Genomic DNA, 16,752 nt, shown 5'->3' with positions numbered 1-16,752 from the left:
TAAAGCACGTCTTGAAAGTCATTTTAATTGTCTTCCCATTTTAACATGAATAAATCAGTTCATTTCTAATAAACCTCCAAAAAAGGTGAACTTTTCATAAACTTTACAGCACGTAAGATAGAAAGCATTTTTCTTCACTTTCTGTATTTCTCATAGTGGTGTAAAGTCAATGTGTTCACTTTACCTGAAGTCGATTCCTTTACGGTGAGTAAAATACACCCACAGTTACATCACTCGACATCCAAGAGAAAATGTCAAAGAACTCAGTAAAATACATTTATTGACAAAAAAAAGTTGTCTTAATCTGTCCTTTTAATTTTACACACAAAAATATCAAAATACTTTACAGGGATTTTAATCTGAATATCGTCAAATTTGCTTCAATCGATTCTCTCAAACAAATACACTGTACAATGACAACGTGCTTGTCCTTTTAAATTCAGTGCTCATTTCATTTCCTTTTTTTTTCTCTTCAGGGAACAATGCATTTAAAATTATGCATAGCTATTACTTGGTATTTAGCGATACATTTGAGAGACATCACTGCATTTCATGCAATTCATATCCCGATAGTTAACTTTGCCGTCCATCAGACGTCACTCGGAGCCAGGTGCTTAAATGTTGCAATACATAAAAGATACACAGTACGACATTCATAACATGAATTATCTTTACCCAAACTTCAAAGCTTAAAAGAATGAATGTGTTTTTACACAAACATATTAAAGTATACAACTCGGATCTCAAAAAAACAAACAAACAAACAAAAAAAACATTTTACAATTGGGCCAAAGCGCCCCAGTGCAACATGAGAAAGAAACTGTTTCAGAAATCCCTCGCGCCGCTCTGCAGGCGATCGTGTGGTCGCGCTGGTCATACTTGGTAAATTGCAGACCTCCCAGCAGGAGTCACGTTGGCTCATGTCTTTGTCAACATTCTCCTTCTGTCATTGCTACAGTATTTATCACCAACCATTGAGCTGCGTGAAGCTTCTGATGTCTACATGAGCTGCTAACAACATAAAATAAAATAAAATAAAAATAGATATCACATGTATGGGAGTTCATGTTCAAGACTCCAAACAGAGTGACAAATGAAGGAAGGAGGAAATTAAATAATCCCTTCATTTGAGGGCGAAAAAGGTGAAATGGTGACGAGCCTTTGTTAGTAAAACGTGTCCAAATTGTTGCCTTTTGTCTATTTTAATGCTGCGCAGAAAGAGGAAACGCAGATCGTTCAGTCATGCTACATTAGAGCATCATTTTGACACAGAAGGAATGAAAGCTAGAAGATGAAGTTTTAAAAGTCTTCTCAAAAAACATATCAAACGTCTAGTTTCTGCTCGTCTACACCACAGACGATAAACTGGTGCAGTTTTAATTGAAACTGCAACATATGTCATGTTTTTGATGCAACTATTTTGTGAGTTGTGAAAGAAAATGTAAAAAACCCAAAATGCCACAGCTGCCCCCGGTCGCCCTGCAGCCTCCCTGTTTCCTACATCGATTCTGTTTCTGCAGCACTTTCATTACGAGCAGTTCAAACTGCTGTGCAGATTCTCTACAAGTCCTTTTTCTCAGGTCTCTGAAGCACAAACAACTCAAAAACATTCCAACACAAAACGCACAATAGAAAATGCTTTGACACTTTAGTCACCACTATACGCTTCACACGTTTTTCCACTGTTGAAATTATCAGTCAGCTATCAAAAGTATATAAATGGGCTTAGGAAGAGTGCTTTCGTCGGACAACGCGACCCTCCGTGTACCCGCAATAAAAAAAAACACGTTATCAAAGAAAGACGAGAAGAGAGTGAGCCTTTGGGCTCGTGGTTTCCTCTGTAAATCTAACATCATTAAGGCATTATCTATCCAGTATTGCTAAAAGAACAGCTAGTTGGTGGACATGAAAGGAATATCTATGTATGACAGTAAAAGACCGACACTTCAGGACAGGAGTGCAAAATACTCAGAAAAATCAAAAACCTGTTAGTCCCTACCGACCTATGAAGTACCGAGCATCCTTTAGAAGGTACTGTGTTGATGGCTAATTTGCTCTGTTAGCTACTAACATGCAAAGTGCACACTTGTTTAGGAAAAAACTATTAATTTCTTACTTACAATTTCCAAATGTTTGGTTTCGTCCGCTTAATCTCGACAGCAACTAGAAGGATATAAAAGTCTTGAGAAACTCTGGTGGTGGTCTGGAACAAAACCCGGCGCTCGCCCGCAGACGATGGCGGCTTTCTGGACACGCAGGTGCTGTGTCATTTTTACATTTACATGAGTTAATACCTTAGAGCAAACACCAAGATATCTTTTTGGTGGGCATTTTATATCCAGTGAAGGCTATTGTGGTAATGAGTCTGCACAAAAGTCAACAATGAAAAATACAAAGTCTGAGGTAATAACTAGCTTAATGTCGAAATGCCACTAACCACACATCAAAAATGATTGTATGTTGATCCTTTACATAATAAGTGCCCGTGAGAGGCTTCACATATAGAAGATCTGGATGAAATTGAGTGGGGTGAACACAAAGGGAAGACACAATATCGAGGAAGACAGTTGAGGTTGCAGGAAGTGGCAGAAGTCCGCTTTTTTTTTTTTTTCTTGCTTTTTTTCCTCGCTGACGCACTGAATGGAAACTCTGGAGGGAATTCATGAACAGTCAGTGCTTGGGAGGTCAGAGAAGAGAGACTCAGACCTTCGGTTCATGAACTCTGCCTTCATCAGCAGCCCCATTGGTCTAGCTAACAAATTAGTGCAATTTAAGAAGAGACCACTGTATTCATGCTCTCTGAAAGCTGCCTACACACAAAAAAAACCCTATGAGAAGAACCTCTGATATCAAGAATTTCAAAACACGAAAAACTTCACCTTGACATTAAAGTCCATCCTGTTGTACATTCATAAAAGAGGGCTTAAGATAAAGACGACAGAGAAGGAGAAAGTCCTGGAAATTTGACCTCTTCAAGGCGGCACGTCATGCCTGATGTTTTCATCGGAGCTGCTCGCGTGTTGTGGAGAAACATCAGCCATTCTTGTCTCCACCTTTCTCTCCAGTAGCCTGAAAACACAGAGAGCAGAGGGTTTCCAGCACATCTTCACCTTCATCTGAAGTATAACAGGACGTCCAGATATGGGCGAAATAAATGTGGACTTGAGGCCACTACACCCCGAGCGCGTAGCTACATGAAATTCAGAGTTTTTCAGATGCGAGCTTGTTGCGTAAGCGCCTTCACACACTGAAAAGTCTGTATGAGGTTTCGTGGTTTGATCCAGGAGCTGAATCTGTATCACGGCTGCTTTCATATGTATTTCATGATGTCAGCGGGTCAGTTCGAGTTGGGATCACGTCTGAGGAGGCAGAGAAATGATTTCAGAGAGCCGACTGACCGGAGCAGCATGGAGCTGTGTGTTAAACTGTACTATTTAACCACACGTAGTAAAGTATATACAGCACCAGTGCACGTTTTGAGCTGCACTGCTAAATGGAGTGCTTTGATTGGTCAGATCTTTTTATTCACATATGAAAAATCGAGCTTTGATATGAATGCAGAAAATTTGTGAGTGTGAATGTAGGGTAGGAATAGGACAAATATTTGTAAAGACATAAAATATTCGCATGGATTTTAAGCGGATTTTAAGGACTTGTGGGACGTGTTACCGAGGTGGGTGGAACATTTTAGATTTCAGCTTCTCTTCATTAGCTCCAGAGCTGGATCTAAACGGCTCCATCTTATCTTAAAGACCTCGTGGTATCGTATCACCCCAACAGAGCACTTTGCCCTCAGACTGCAGCTTACGTGTAGCTCTTTCTAAAAGGAGGATCTGAGGTAGAGCCTTCAGCTTTCAGGCACTCTTCTGAGGAACCAGCTACCAGTTTCCTATGAAGCTTGAAAAGGAAAGCGACTGGACTTCTTCAAGTTCTGCTCCGTAAATTACCTAGATGACTGAGAACCTACACAGACACAGCTCCCAGTTTGGATTTAGGAGACAGGCACCCTGTCTACTTTTAAGACCAGGCTTGAACCTTTTTGATAAAGCAGATCGTTAGAGCTGCATCAGGTGACCCTGAACCTTCCCTTAGATATGCTACAATACGCTAAGGCTGCTGGAGGACTTTCCCACGATGCACTGAGTGTTTCTCCTCTTCTGCCCATGTGTTTATATGGCACTACTTCATGTCATTAACTTTTATCTACTCTCTTGCCAATGATTGATAAAAACTCTTGGAAGTGAGCTGTTGAGTTTCTTGGTTCCTGGAGTTTTTCAGGAGGACAATCACGAGTATTACTCACTCCGGGTTTGTGAAGCGTGTTCTCCTGCAGCCCGAAGAGCCCGCCTCCTTGGCCTCCCTGCAGGGGGGAGGCTGTAGCTGAGGACAGCAGGTTGGGTGACTGGGCAATCATGGGTGAGTTGGGGGTGGAGGCGAGAGCTCCTGTCAGCGTGAGGCGCTGCAGCTCCCGCTGACACTGCTGCTGCAACATCTGGCACACCAAGGCCTGCTGCTCCTGGAGGAAGATGAGAGGAGAGCGGCTTTAAGGGACGAGCAGAGAAAAGGCGCTGATGGGGGTTTGTGTGGGGGCTGACAGTGCTGGGAGTCTGTAAACGCCGAGCAGAAGCGGCAGACCGTCACCAGGGGGCAGTGTTGGACACAATGCTACTCTTGTTCACCTGTGTATTTGCCGGTCATGTAGCTCCTGCTGGGAATGACAGTGTGGACAAAGAGCGTCTCTATGTTCAAACTGACTGTTAAAAACAATGAAAACTGTCCCCTGGAGCCACTGCGTGTTTGTGATCTTTGATGGGGTTTTGCATCTTCTCCTCAATGACCTCCGCTGTTACTCCCTTTCCTGTTTGAGCCATCTGGCCTTCATCACCCTTGAGTTACATGCTTTTAGGCCTTGTAGAGGAGAGCCTCACAAGTGTTTTTCCTTTGAACTGCATTCAAGGATTTCCAGGAAATGCCAGTTTCTGTTTAAGTTTGGGGATATTTGTATAAAACAATCGTACTTTGAACAATCACGCTGCCATAACTGAGCAGCACTCCTCTGTCAGGTTTCCTGGCACCCTCATCTGCTCTGGGTTCTTTAAAGCAGCTTCCATCAAAAATAGCAGAACAGAGCACCCCGACACTTAGAAGAAGTGAAATGCTGAGGCATGTCTGGAAGAGTCCAGCTCAGGTGTCTGGGCGAGGATGCACCTGCGCTTGTCGAATTCAGGGTCAAGTAGTCTAAGCTAACTTAAGAGCAGTGGAGAGCACCCGGGGACAGGAGTGGCAGCGAGTGATTTTTACAGGGTTCCTGCCAGAAGGACAAACAGCTACAGAGGCGAGTGCACTGCCTCGCTCTGCTGTTACTGGATTGGCGTTAGTAACAGACTGATAACTGATAACACACCTTATCTCAGGGAAACCTGGAGCAGTTCACATTGACCGTACTTCATGTGTGTGAGTGGGAACTCTCACAAGTACGTTTATTTTCAAACTGCACGTGTTTTATTTTATTTTTTAAAAATTGGACGTAAAAACTGTAAACAAATGTTCAGTCGTTCTGTTTCACTGTCGCCTCGTCTAACAGAAAAGTGAAAGTATCCAGTTCCCCGCTGTCTTTAGTCTATTATATCAAAGTACTTATAGTTTACAGTCAAACAGGAAACCCACTGGTTCCTATATTTACAGTGCCTGACTGGTTTGCACCCCACCAAGCTTTCCTCACTTTGCATGTCAAATAAGGGCGGCTGGTTCACTTCGACACAAAACATTATTGTTGGTACAATCTCTTTCTTAACTAACATAATTGAATCGGTTAGTATCTCTATATGAGGTCTTGCTAATGGTTAATACCACAGTATTAATCTCCCAACTTCAAAATGTGTTACAGCAAGTTCCTGAGTTACAGACAGTAATAAATTCTTTGTAAAAAGTTAGTTTTTACTGAACAGGATTTCTGAATGAGTCTAAAAATAACGCGTGAGATTGCCCCTGATGTTAGCGCTTATTCAAATAGCCCTGATTTGCTCGGTGTTCCCGTCACGACCAAACATCAGAGAGCTGCTCCGTTTCTGAGGCGTGAGCGAGAAAATATTCTGTTCCTTTTCTGATCCTAAATCAATTTAAGCCCTCGGTTAAAAGCTTTTGCAGCACAGATTTTATCGCTGTGATGGTTCAGTGAGCTAATGAAAGTGTTTATTAATGAGTCGAACCAAGCAGCAAACACTGGAAAAACTGCAGTTCCTCTAATGGCCACTTGATTTCAGCTTACACTCCCAAGTAAATATGACCGACTTTACAGCATGCGAGTTTTTATTTAAGCATAAAGTTTGCATCTTTAGGGGAATGGCTGCTTTGACTGACAAATTGATGCAATTGGATGAAGCTGCAATAATCAGGCAAATAATATATCTTACTATGTGCTTATACGTACAAACAGACCATCCAAGAAATCTGTGGTTCAGTTTTCACCAGACGAATTCTAGCTTTACTTTGACATTTCTTTATACGTGCCATTTAATTATCAGGTACACGGGTCTGTGCCACGCGCCTCGCTAAACAAGCTTTAGCTGATATGCTTGTTTATCTGTTTCATGACATCATCACACCACGAGTCAGAAACATGTGGATAGAGAAAAATGTCAGAGAAGCTGTGAGAAAATGTAAAAATCAGAGAGAACGACAGAGCGACGAGGCGAGTGTCCTTACAGGTGTGAAGTTCTGCGAGGTGAGGAACTGCTGCAGCTGCTGCTGCTCGAGAAGAAGCTGCTTCTGCTGCTCTGACAGGAACGGCGACCTGAAACAGATGTTGACATGTGGAAGCACACCTGTCAGAGAGCGCCACCGAGTTTAAATGTTTCTCACAGATTTAGATTTTGGGGTCAGTGGGCAGGCACACATGTTCTCGCTAATCTATTAATAAACAGTGTTTATAATCTCCGACGGAGCAAAGACGTGATCATAAATAACTGACGAAACAAATATAGTGGGTCTTTCTTCCTGCCAATCAACTTCAGCTGGCGGTGGTTCTGCTGCAGCCTCGTCACGCTCGCTGTGGCGGCACATGAACCTGCTCCTCTCCACCTGCTGCAAACCTGGGGGTGGAGTGGTCGTCCATCTCACCACAGCTCCTCAGAGCAGGAGAAGAACCACCGACAGCTGCAGTCCATGACAGTCCGCTACGTCCTACTATGGGGAAGACAAGAACGTGGCCAGCTGGTGGCAGAAACACTAAAATTTAAAAATAGGAGTGAGGGGATTCTGCGCTTCAAAAGGATAGAAAAAGAAAAGAAAAAGAAATCACTGAATGCTAAAAAAATCTGAAACAACCAAAGTTAGTTAATTCATTTAGAGGCTCTTGTTTTCTTCTTCTGTGGTTTTTACAGACAGATTTTTTACGTACGGACTCGCACTCTTGGGAAGCTGAAAGCCTTGAGCCAGCGCCAGGGGGTTGAGGGGTGGAGGTTGGGGTCGCAGGGCCGGGAGCGCGGGCTGAGGAGCGTTCTGCACAGGCGACTGGATCACTCCGTTCAGACTGCCGAGCACGCCGTTCACGGCCAGCTGAGGACTTCCCGCGATAGACGCCATGAGTCCGCCCACCACGGGCAGTGCGGAGCCGCCGGCCTGAGCGATCGCCCCCAAACCGTCGTTCAACCCTCGATTCAAGCCGTTCAGCAGCGGCTGCCCGAAGGAGGCGGGGCTCTGCTGAGGAGGGGGGGTGCTCTGGAAGGAAAGAGACGAGCTGCTTCGGGACGGACTACCGGAGTGCAGCTCCTGGAACAAACACAAGAGAGCAAGCGAGCAGCTTTTTACTGAGTTTACCGTAAAATTGAGAAAATCTACAAAGAGGCTTAAAAAAGACAAATATACTTGCTAATGGTGCCTGACGGGATTGCACGGTGATTTTGAGACACGAAAGGAACTAAAGTTTCTCACCTCAGACGAGGTAACAAAGGAGGTGTCATTCAGGAAGCAGCTTTTGGGCAGGGGACTCTTATTGGTGCTCAGGGGGTCTAAGGAATGAGAGCCACAATCACAGGGTGAAAACTACCAGGTTTGCACTGAACACCATTTTCTGTACTATCAAAACTGTTCCTACGGTTAATTAACATCAATAAATCATCCGCGTGAGCGGGTGGGGCTGCAAAGGGAGGATGAAGGAATGCAGCTTAAAAAAATAAAAGAAGGCGATGGGATTTATGTGCCCTGAAGTTCGCTTATGAAAGTGGACAGAGGAGCTTAATCTGACCTTGGGTGGATGACAGGAAGTTGATCTGGGCGGACGTGTGCATGGAGCCCTGGGTGGAGTGAAGCTGTGGAGGGAAAGGCACGGCCAGCTCCGTGTTGAGCAGCTGCAGTCGCTCCTTCTTGGCCGTCAGGCTGAGGATCTGGTCCTGGAGCCGCTGGTTCTCCTGCTGCAGGGAGTGCAGCGACTGGAGCATCTCCATAACTGAGGGGACAAGAGGACACGCCACACTTCAGTCCAGTGTTTCCCACCATCTTCAAAGAGGCACACACTATTTTAAATTAATTATTAAATAATGGAGCTGGTGATGCTAGTCTGCATTCTGCGCTGCAGCCTCTGTGAGCTCAGTGCAGAATTTGGTTACGGTGGTCTTCCTGCTCAAAGATCTGCACAGTAAAAGAGGGACGACTGCCCTCAACAGGCACATTTTAAACTGAGAGTTTCTGGAGAGGCAGCTGAAACATATCAGACCCTCCCTGGCCTCTGTGATCACCTCCACTGATTCTCTCACTCTGTGGAAGATTTCTCTCTCTGCCATCTGGGGCTCCAGCAGGTGATCGCGCTCTTTTTTCTATTCAGCTATAATGCACCACGTGGGAAACGGCACCACAATACCACAACGCCCCAGCAGCGCATTTCACTATCAGAGTTCAGTATCGCCTCAACATAGCATCAATGTATGACTCACAAATGTCGTCAGATTCCCGGAGAGATGGCTGAAATTATCGGTCCGGATGTGAAAAACAATTGAGCAGGGACCAAGGACGCAAAAAAAGTCCCAGCACTTTATTTTATTTTTTTATTTACAATATAGTAACTCAGGCATAATGCAGCACACACTTACGTAGGTCAGATTGTGGGCGCTACAAAGGTTCCCCGCGCGAGTCTAAATCAGGCATCGCTCGTTTTCAACAGTCCAGCCTGAGGCTGAGCCTTCAGCTTCCAGGCCCCTCTCCTGAGGAACCAGCTCCCAGTTTGGGCTCTGGAGAATGACTCCCTCTCAACTTCAAACTTTTAGTTTTGATAGTTAGAGCTGCATCCAGTGAACCTGAACCATCCCTCAGTCGTGCTATTTTAGGCTCAGACTGCTGGAAGACTTCCCATGATGCACTGGGACTCCCACTTCTCTCTTTCGCTCGCTATTGCATGTCAGTGGGTTTTGAGTTCTCTCGCTTCCTGACCCCATTTTGTAAGTATTTCTGGGTTAGGAACTCCAGCTGTCATCATTACTGTAAGCATTATTACGATTACTGCCTGAGAAGTTTTAGGATTGGCTCGGGTTGGTTGTTTTATCATTTTTAGCGGGCGATGGGTGGATCGGCACGAAAGGGATCCAGGAATATCAGTTAAAATTGGACCTTTCACATCACAAACACAGATGAACACTGGAGGAGTTCTGCTCTCGGTATTATTATCATAATTATTGTATTTACTGTAACAACCAGCTGGTGGTGCTCAAACAAAAAATAAGTACTAGCATTGGATGTTTCCTGCCTCTCTGCTCTCCTCTCACCCCAGCCGGTGGGGGCAGATGGCCGCCCACCCAGAGACCGTTTCTGTCAGCAAGCGCTTGATCAGATTAAACTCGCTTTGCTGGAAGAGCTGCTCAATACAATCAAGGGCACAGAGCAGTTGATGGGCGTACAGTTTTCATGTATTGCGAACAGTTAAACTTGCACATCGACCCAAAGCAAACCTTCTGTTTTTGTGTAGTTAAACATCAACACGCCGATTTACTGGACGTACTGGGATAAACTAGTCACGGCTAAACGATCGGAGATATGTTTGACAAGAGTGGACCCAGCAACCTGCACTGTGCTTTTTTTTAAAGTCCTGCACTGTCTCACAGGTGTTTCCAATTATTCTGGCAGTTCGGGCCCCCGCTTGGGTTGAAGTCGGGCAGAGTTATGCTGGAAAATATTAGAGGTCACAAAACAAAGGCTGGGTCCTGAAACATGCCACATTTTGAGCCTTTTGCACTCAAGTTAAGTCACTTATTTTTATACAACACTTTGCTGTTTAAGTAGAAATGAGTGTGTTTATTTTGAGAGTATGTCACAAGTTACTAGTTAGGCTCAAAAAAAGAAACGCACACAGAAAAATCTGCAAAATAAATGTTACGCTTTCTCATGCAGATAAATATAATTAAGGTGAGGACTGTGGGGGTATTTCCTTTTAGAGAAATACACCTAGCTGAGCGCGATGAGACCAAAAAGAGAAGAGCAGCAACCATGGAAATAAAAAGCCGTGTGCATGCAAGCGTGAGCCAAAAGCACTGACAGTGCTGGGTGTAGGAAGAAAAAAAATGAGCAAATAATAGATTTGAAAGCAAGTGTCAGCTGATGATGTCCCTGGAGAAAAAGTGAGTCAGAGCAAAAGGCGGTGAGCAATCTGGTTCAGCGGAGAGACGAGCAGAAATACAACGGCAGAAACAAAGCAGCTGCTGGAGCAGCTTTCAGAACCGAGAGCACATCTGATCTCTTGCTGAGCTTTTTTTTGTCCTCACACAGGTACATTCATCATCTGACGACAGCACGAGGCACACACAGAGGCCGGCAGCGTCTACGTGTAAGGTTCCCAACATTTCTGGCTTAAAATGAAGTGAAAGGTTCAAGCAAAGAGTCCTTTCTGTTTCTCAGATCTGTTTTTGAAGGATTCTGAGAGGCTCAAAGATCTTAGCACTGAGCAAAGTAGTACTAAAACAACCCTGCAGTTCCTCTGATGGCCACTTGAGGCTCCTGTGTTAAAATGCCCAGTTTACATCTCACTGCAGGAAATGGTCTGTAGACATGGTCCATAACAGCTTCATGCTGGAAGAAACATTTTCTTAAGTCACCTGGTTTGATTTTTTTTAATTGATAAAGTTGGTGGCGTGGCTACTCTGACTGGCCAACAACCGATTCTTACAAATAATACGACTGGCCGTGCGGCTAACTGTACAGCACGCCACACGCCATGTTAACAGACCACTCAAAGAAGCACACGCCTCACAAGTCTGTGCTCCAGCCTGCTGAGTAAAGTTCGAATATTTTACGCACTCCTGCAGTTTATGAGGCAACTTGTACATATCACTCTGTTTATGTCCGTCCTTTATGCACAGAATACACTTGCTGGCCACTTCATTAGGTACACCAGTTCAGCAACTCGATGCATTAAGGTCAAGGCGAGCAGCTGAGGTTCAACCTGAGCATCAGCATGGGGAAGAAATGTGATTAAGGTGACTTTGTTGATACCAGGCAGGCTGGCCTGAGTATTTCAGACTGCTGATCTTCCCTCATAAGCATCTCCAGGGTTCACAAAGACTGATAAAGAAAAGGAAAATATCTGTCCAGCAGCTCCCTGGGAGAAAATGCTTTGTTTACACCAGAGGTCAAAGGAGAACGACCAGACTGCTTTGAGTTGACAGGAAGGCAACAGTAACTCAAATAACTCCTGGTTACAACCAAAGCATGCAGAAGAGCACCTCGGTTGCTCTTCTGCACCTCAGAAAATTAGAAAAACGATTCCTGCTCTGATGAGTCTCGATATTTGCTGTGAATTCAGACGGTAGTCTCAGACTTTGGCGTGAACAACATGAAAATAGGGATCTATCCATGGTTCAGTAACTGAGAACTGTTCTTGACCATGTCCATCCTTTTATGAGCACAGCGATCCCGGTACCGGTCCGTGAGTTGTTTCGTACCGCGCCGCGAGAGTTGAGGCTCGGGTGTGAAATTTACGGTTTTCGGGGTTTTTATCGTTAACTTGGTTTCCCCGGGTCTTTTCCCGTGTTGTAGTTGTGTGTCTTATTTTGAAAGAAATATTTACGTGTTACCATAGCGACCAGAGAGCATTAAGGGGCAGAGAGGAGGATGTTACTCTCAGTGTTGTTGGCGCATTTCAGGAGGACGCTGCTCATAAAGTTACACAGTGAATTCGTGTTTATTATTAGTTTTTTAGTATTTTTTATTTTGTTGTATTTCTCCGCGACACCTTAAAGGCCGGTCCGTGAAAATATTGTTGGACATTAAACCTTTGGGATGTGGTGGAAAGGCTGATTCTCATCATGGATGTGCAGCAACTGCATGAAGTTATCCTGTGAATATGGACCAAAATCTCTGTTTGCATGGCACCTCGCTGAATCTTTGCTACGAAACAAGTTCTGAAGGCAAAAAGGGGTCGAACACAGTACCAGCACAGTAACTGCAGGTCCATCAAGTATATTTGCCATTTCATTCATCTTATAAACACTTTTCAATATCTAGTCCCACTGGCCTTACTTACTGTTGACTCCCATCTCTCCGTTGCTGTGTTTCTCCAGCAGCAGATCAATGTGAGAGCTGGCTGGAGGGACGTTCTCAGGACGGGCTCTGACTCCGGCGCCCAGCCCGTCCCTCTGGTCGAACAGAAGAGGAAGACAGCTCATCGGAGACCTGGGCGTGGAAGAGGATAAAGTCAACAGGAAGTCAGAAGCGACACGTCACAGCTTCTGCAGCCAAGCTGGGAAACTACCAATCATCCTCTGTGGCTGTGGTTTGTGTTTTTATCCACATAGACGCTTTGATTGTTAACCAGCTGGTATTTTCCTGTTGCTGGTAATAAAAATGACAAAGGGAAAAATCAACCAAGTGATGATTTGAACAGATGAATGATGCGTCACCAGTGGTTTGTGCATCTCTACTTGCTGACTCATTTCAGTCAGTAAATCTGAAGTGTAAGAATGATGTATTGTTTTCAGGATTTGACACTAAAAAATAACAATAAAGACAAAAAAGCAAAGACTCACTGCGAGGAAAGACTCTCTCTCGGTGAGTTCCCCTGACATGGGAAGCGACAGTCATCGAGGTCAGACTCTGAGAAAAGGAACAGACATTAATTTCATGTGCGCTCACATTTACTGAAAGGCAGCGTCATCAAAGCGCCGTGTTTACTGCGCAACAACAGCACGTTTAATGTTGGATTTCTGAAAGAGGATTTGAGCCAGAGCAAGGTTTTTTTGTGAAGCTTATCTAAAGCCAACATTCGTTTCTCAAGAAGTGCTTCCTGTCACCTGGCAGTGAGGTCTGGGCTTGGCTCAGTAGTGGCGGCAGTGTCAGGGCTGTGGAGAGACAGCTGGTGAAAGGCTGAGTGGAGGTCAGGCTGTAGGAGGCGCTGGAACCTGGATTCACCTATAAGACAGCGAACGTCAACATCTGGCTGACAAAGAAAGCATGGAGATAATCACGAAAGGATTTTAGTTTAAAAAAAACAACTCAAAACTGATCTTATTGTGAAGAAAACATCCATCTACTGGAAACGTAACACACATCTATCAAAAATAACTCGAGAATGAATTGTGCTTCCAGATTCTTCATGACTTCCACATCTGTCCGCTCATGATTGTTTATGAACACACTCACTTTCTTTCAGCTTGTCCCAGCCGTCATAGGCTACAGGGTACCTGCACAGGTCAACCAGACACACTCGCATTCACACATACGTGCACATTAGAACCCAACATGCATGTCTCTGGACGCGAGGTGAAAGTATCCGCACCGCTGTGCATGATTACGCTGCTGCACTCAGTTTTGGTACAACACTCCACTTCTTTTCTTATAAAGCAGACACACCCTGTTCCACCCTGAACTGTGTATTTCAGTTCGAGCCAAGACAACTAAAAGAGAGACTTTGATGACAACTAAGGGAGTACAAGTGAAGACGTGTGGAAGGACTTTGGTGTCTGTCTGCAGCTGCTTTTGTCTCAGGATCATTCGGGGGCTCTTGCGGTCGGCTTTTGGTGCCGGGTGTCAGCTTTGACTCTGCAGCACCACCTCTCTTTACCCCAGTTGCACCCAGTGACTGTAATGAGTCATTGACCTGCACCCACAGAGATGCTGCAGTGGAGGCAGGCTGGCACCAGCTCTACAAGTAAAAACACCTGCTAGTCAGAGGCTAACTCCTCCGTTGCTGCTTACTGTAAATCGTGATTATGAATTTTCCTATAATCCTCAGGCCTGAAACTTCATGTGTCATTTAATTTTGTTGAAATGTTGTTTGCTGACACAGACGCAAACAGCACACGTCCTCTCTTTGTGACGTACCTGTGTGTTTGACACAGCGTTGACTGGTGGAAGAGACAGCGAGGAGTGGGATGGAAGGAGTCCTGAGGAGAGAGGGGTGCTACACATGCCCCCTCCCAGGGACAAGGAGGTGCTACACACCCCTCCACCCAGGGAAAGGGGGGTACTGCAGACACCCCCGCCCAGTGTGAGAGGGTCCTTGAGACTGGAGTAGATGCCTGAGAGACATAAAAGAAAGAAAGGAATAAGGTGTTTGTCGTTTTCATCTTAGAAGTCGTATGACTGCAGAAAGAGGAACACGTGAGCCAATCAAATGGAAAGTAGGGCAGGAAATGCACTACAGACACGTGCGGCGCACACAAAAACACCATGTAGGACAATATCACTGCCTCGCACAGATTACACAAACGTTCTGAAAGAGATTTAACAAATATTTTAAAAGTGGTGCCAAGAAACAGTCGACTTATTCCGTTCATTCTTAATTCCAGGAGTTTTTTTCGCTGCGCTTCTGATACAGAGATAAGCTGCTGCGTGCAATGGAAACGCACCAAAGTGCAAAGAGATAGCGCTTCAGTTTTTTTCCTTCACCACACACAGGAAGCTAGAGGGCTACCGCACACGCCCACTCGCTCAGACTCACCAGAGCCGAGCAGCGAGTTGCCGCGGCCTGTAGAAAAACTACCAGTGGAGGACGAGGAGGAGGAGAAAGAAGAGGAAGTGGAAGAGGTGGCGGTGGGAGGCAGCGTCGAGGAGAAGGTGGGGTGGGGGATGGAGGACGGGCTCGGATAGAGCGACGAGGTTAAGGCTAGGGGAGGCGGCGCTGTGTGGTGATGGTGGTGGTGGTGCTCCTCCTCCCCCCTCCTCTCTCGGTTCTTGCTCCCCCGTGGGCGCCCCGGGCCGTGGCGGCTCTTCTTGTTGCCACGGTGCCTCCTCTCTCGAGGCAGCGGCGGTGGAAGCGTGACTTTGTCCTCCGGGTCGGCCTCCTCCAGGATGGGCGGCGTGCTCAGCTGGGATGGCTTGCAGAGGGATTTGGAGGGTTTGTAGTCGCTCGACGAGGAGATCTTTCGGATCTTGCTGCTGCTGCCGAGCCCCGACGACGACGTGATGCGCATGATGGACCCGAAGGTGGAGATGGTGACTTTGTTCTCGAAAGGGCTGGAGTTGCCTTCTGGCCTGTCGTGACCTTGCGACCCTGCTAGCGGGCCCTCAGCGGGGGTCAGTGCTGGTGGCTTGTGGTATTTACAGTCCTCCTCCTCCTCTTCCTCCTCCTCGTCTTTTTCCTCTTCCTTTACATCCTCCTCCTCCTCCTCCTCCGCCTGGACTGCCGGTCTCCTGTGACGCTCCTTGCGCTCCTCTCCGCTGTGGTCGTCACCTCCTCGGTCATGTTCACGCTCCAGGCGGGAAGAAGATAAGAACTGATGAAACTCCTGAGCAGACGACAGGGAACCACCTGAAGGAGAAAAACAAAGAGTTAAAGTCAGACACAAACGGCCACACGACCTCCCTCCGTCTCCAGGGTTCAACAGAACCCAGTAAGAGAGGAGAAGCTAACTGGTCATGCACAGGGCAATGACGGTGCTGCCACCAATCCCAGTTAGAAGTTTACCTGTGAAACAAACTGGCTTAAGTGAAAGCTTCACTAATGACAGTGTTTTTTAGTACGAGGCCACTGAAAGAAAACCAACTGGTGCAGGACTCTACAGAGCGAGCGTTTCTCTCATATTCGAGACAGAAATGGATCCGTGCTGAACGTAAATTGAATTTAGGGGCATGTGTGTGGATGAAAAACCCAGCGAGCTTCTGTTTTTCTCAACAACACAACAGCAGCCAAGATGATGCAATCACCCCTGTTACAGTGGGGCAAAAAAGTATTTAGTCAGCCACCGATTGTGCAAGTTCCCCCACTTAAAATGATGACAGAGGTCAGTAATTTGCACCAGAGGTACACTTCAACTGTGAGAGACAGAATGTGAAAAAAAAATCCATGAATCCACATGGTAGGATTTGTAAAGAATTTATTCGTAAATCAGGGTGGAAAATAAGTATTTGGTCACCTCAAACAAGGAAAATCTCTGACTCTCACAGACCTGTAACGTCTTCTGTAAGAAGCTTTTCTGTCCCCCACTCGTTACCTGTATGAATGGCACCTGTTTGAACTCATCATCTGTATAAAAGACACCTGTCCACAGCCTCAAACAGTCAGACTCCAAACTCCGCCATGGCCAAGACCAAAGAGCTTTCGAAGGACACCAGGAAAAGTATTGTAGACCTGCACCAGACTGGGAAGAGTGAATCTACAATAGGCAAGCAGCTTGGTGTGAAAAAATCAACTGTGGGAGCAATCATCAGAAAATGGAAGACATACAAGACCACTGATAATCTCCCTCGATCTGGGGCTCCACGCAAGATCTCATCCCGTGGGGTCAAAATGATCATGAGAACGGTGAGCAAAGATCCCAGAACCACACGGGG

The 16,752-nt window shown here is 45.7% G+C and overlaps 1 protein-coding gene across 2 annotated transcripts in view; it reads right to left on the bottom strand.

Moving 5' to 3' along the window:
* Positions 1–294: 294 nt before the first annotated feature.
* Positions 295–16,752, bottom strand: part of LOC113023581 (protein AF-17) — a 33,062-nt gene continuing 16,604 nt past the window's right edge. For both annotated transcript variants that reach the window (XM_026169736.1, XM_026169735.1), the window contains 11 exons: positions 14,921–15,730; positions 14,302–14,498; positions 13,272–13,389; positions 13,008–13,074; positions 12,506–12,654; positions 8,246–8,446; positions 7,933–8,009; positions 7,400–7,770; positions 6,706–6,793; positions 4,304–4,516; positions 295–3,069 (listed from right to left, as the gene is read on the bottom strand). In XM_026169736.1, coding sequence (XP_026025521.1) covers positions 3,034–3,069; positions 4,304–4,516; positions 6,706–6,793; positions 7,400–7,770; positions 7,933–8,009; positions 8,246–8,446; positions 12,506–12,654; positions 13,008–13,074; positions 13,272–13,389; positions 14,302–14,498; positions 14,921–15,730 — 2,327 coding nt within the window. In that variant the 3' untranslated portion in view covers positions 295–3,033. The remainder of the gene's footprint in view (positions 3,070–4,303; positions 4,517–6,705; positions 6,794–7,399; positions 7,771–7,932; positions 8,010–8,245; positions 8,447–12,505; positions 12,655–13,007; positions 13,075–13,271; positions 13,390–14,301; positions 14,499–14,920; positions 15,731–16,752) is intronic.

The sequence above is a fragment of the Astatotilapia calliptera genome, chromosome 6, assembly GCF_900246225.1.
Source record: "Astatotilapia calliptera chromosome 6, fAstCal1.2, whole genome shotgun sequence".
Taxonomy (NCBI): Eukaryota; Metazoa; Chordata; class Actinopteri; order Cichliformes; family Cichlidae; genus Astatotilapia; species Astatotilapia calliptera.
Note: the sequence above shows the minus strand (reverse complement) of the source record. Positions and strands in the feature narration are given on the sequence as shown.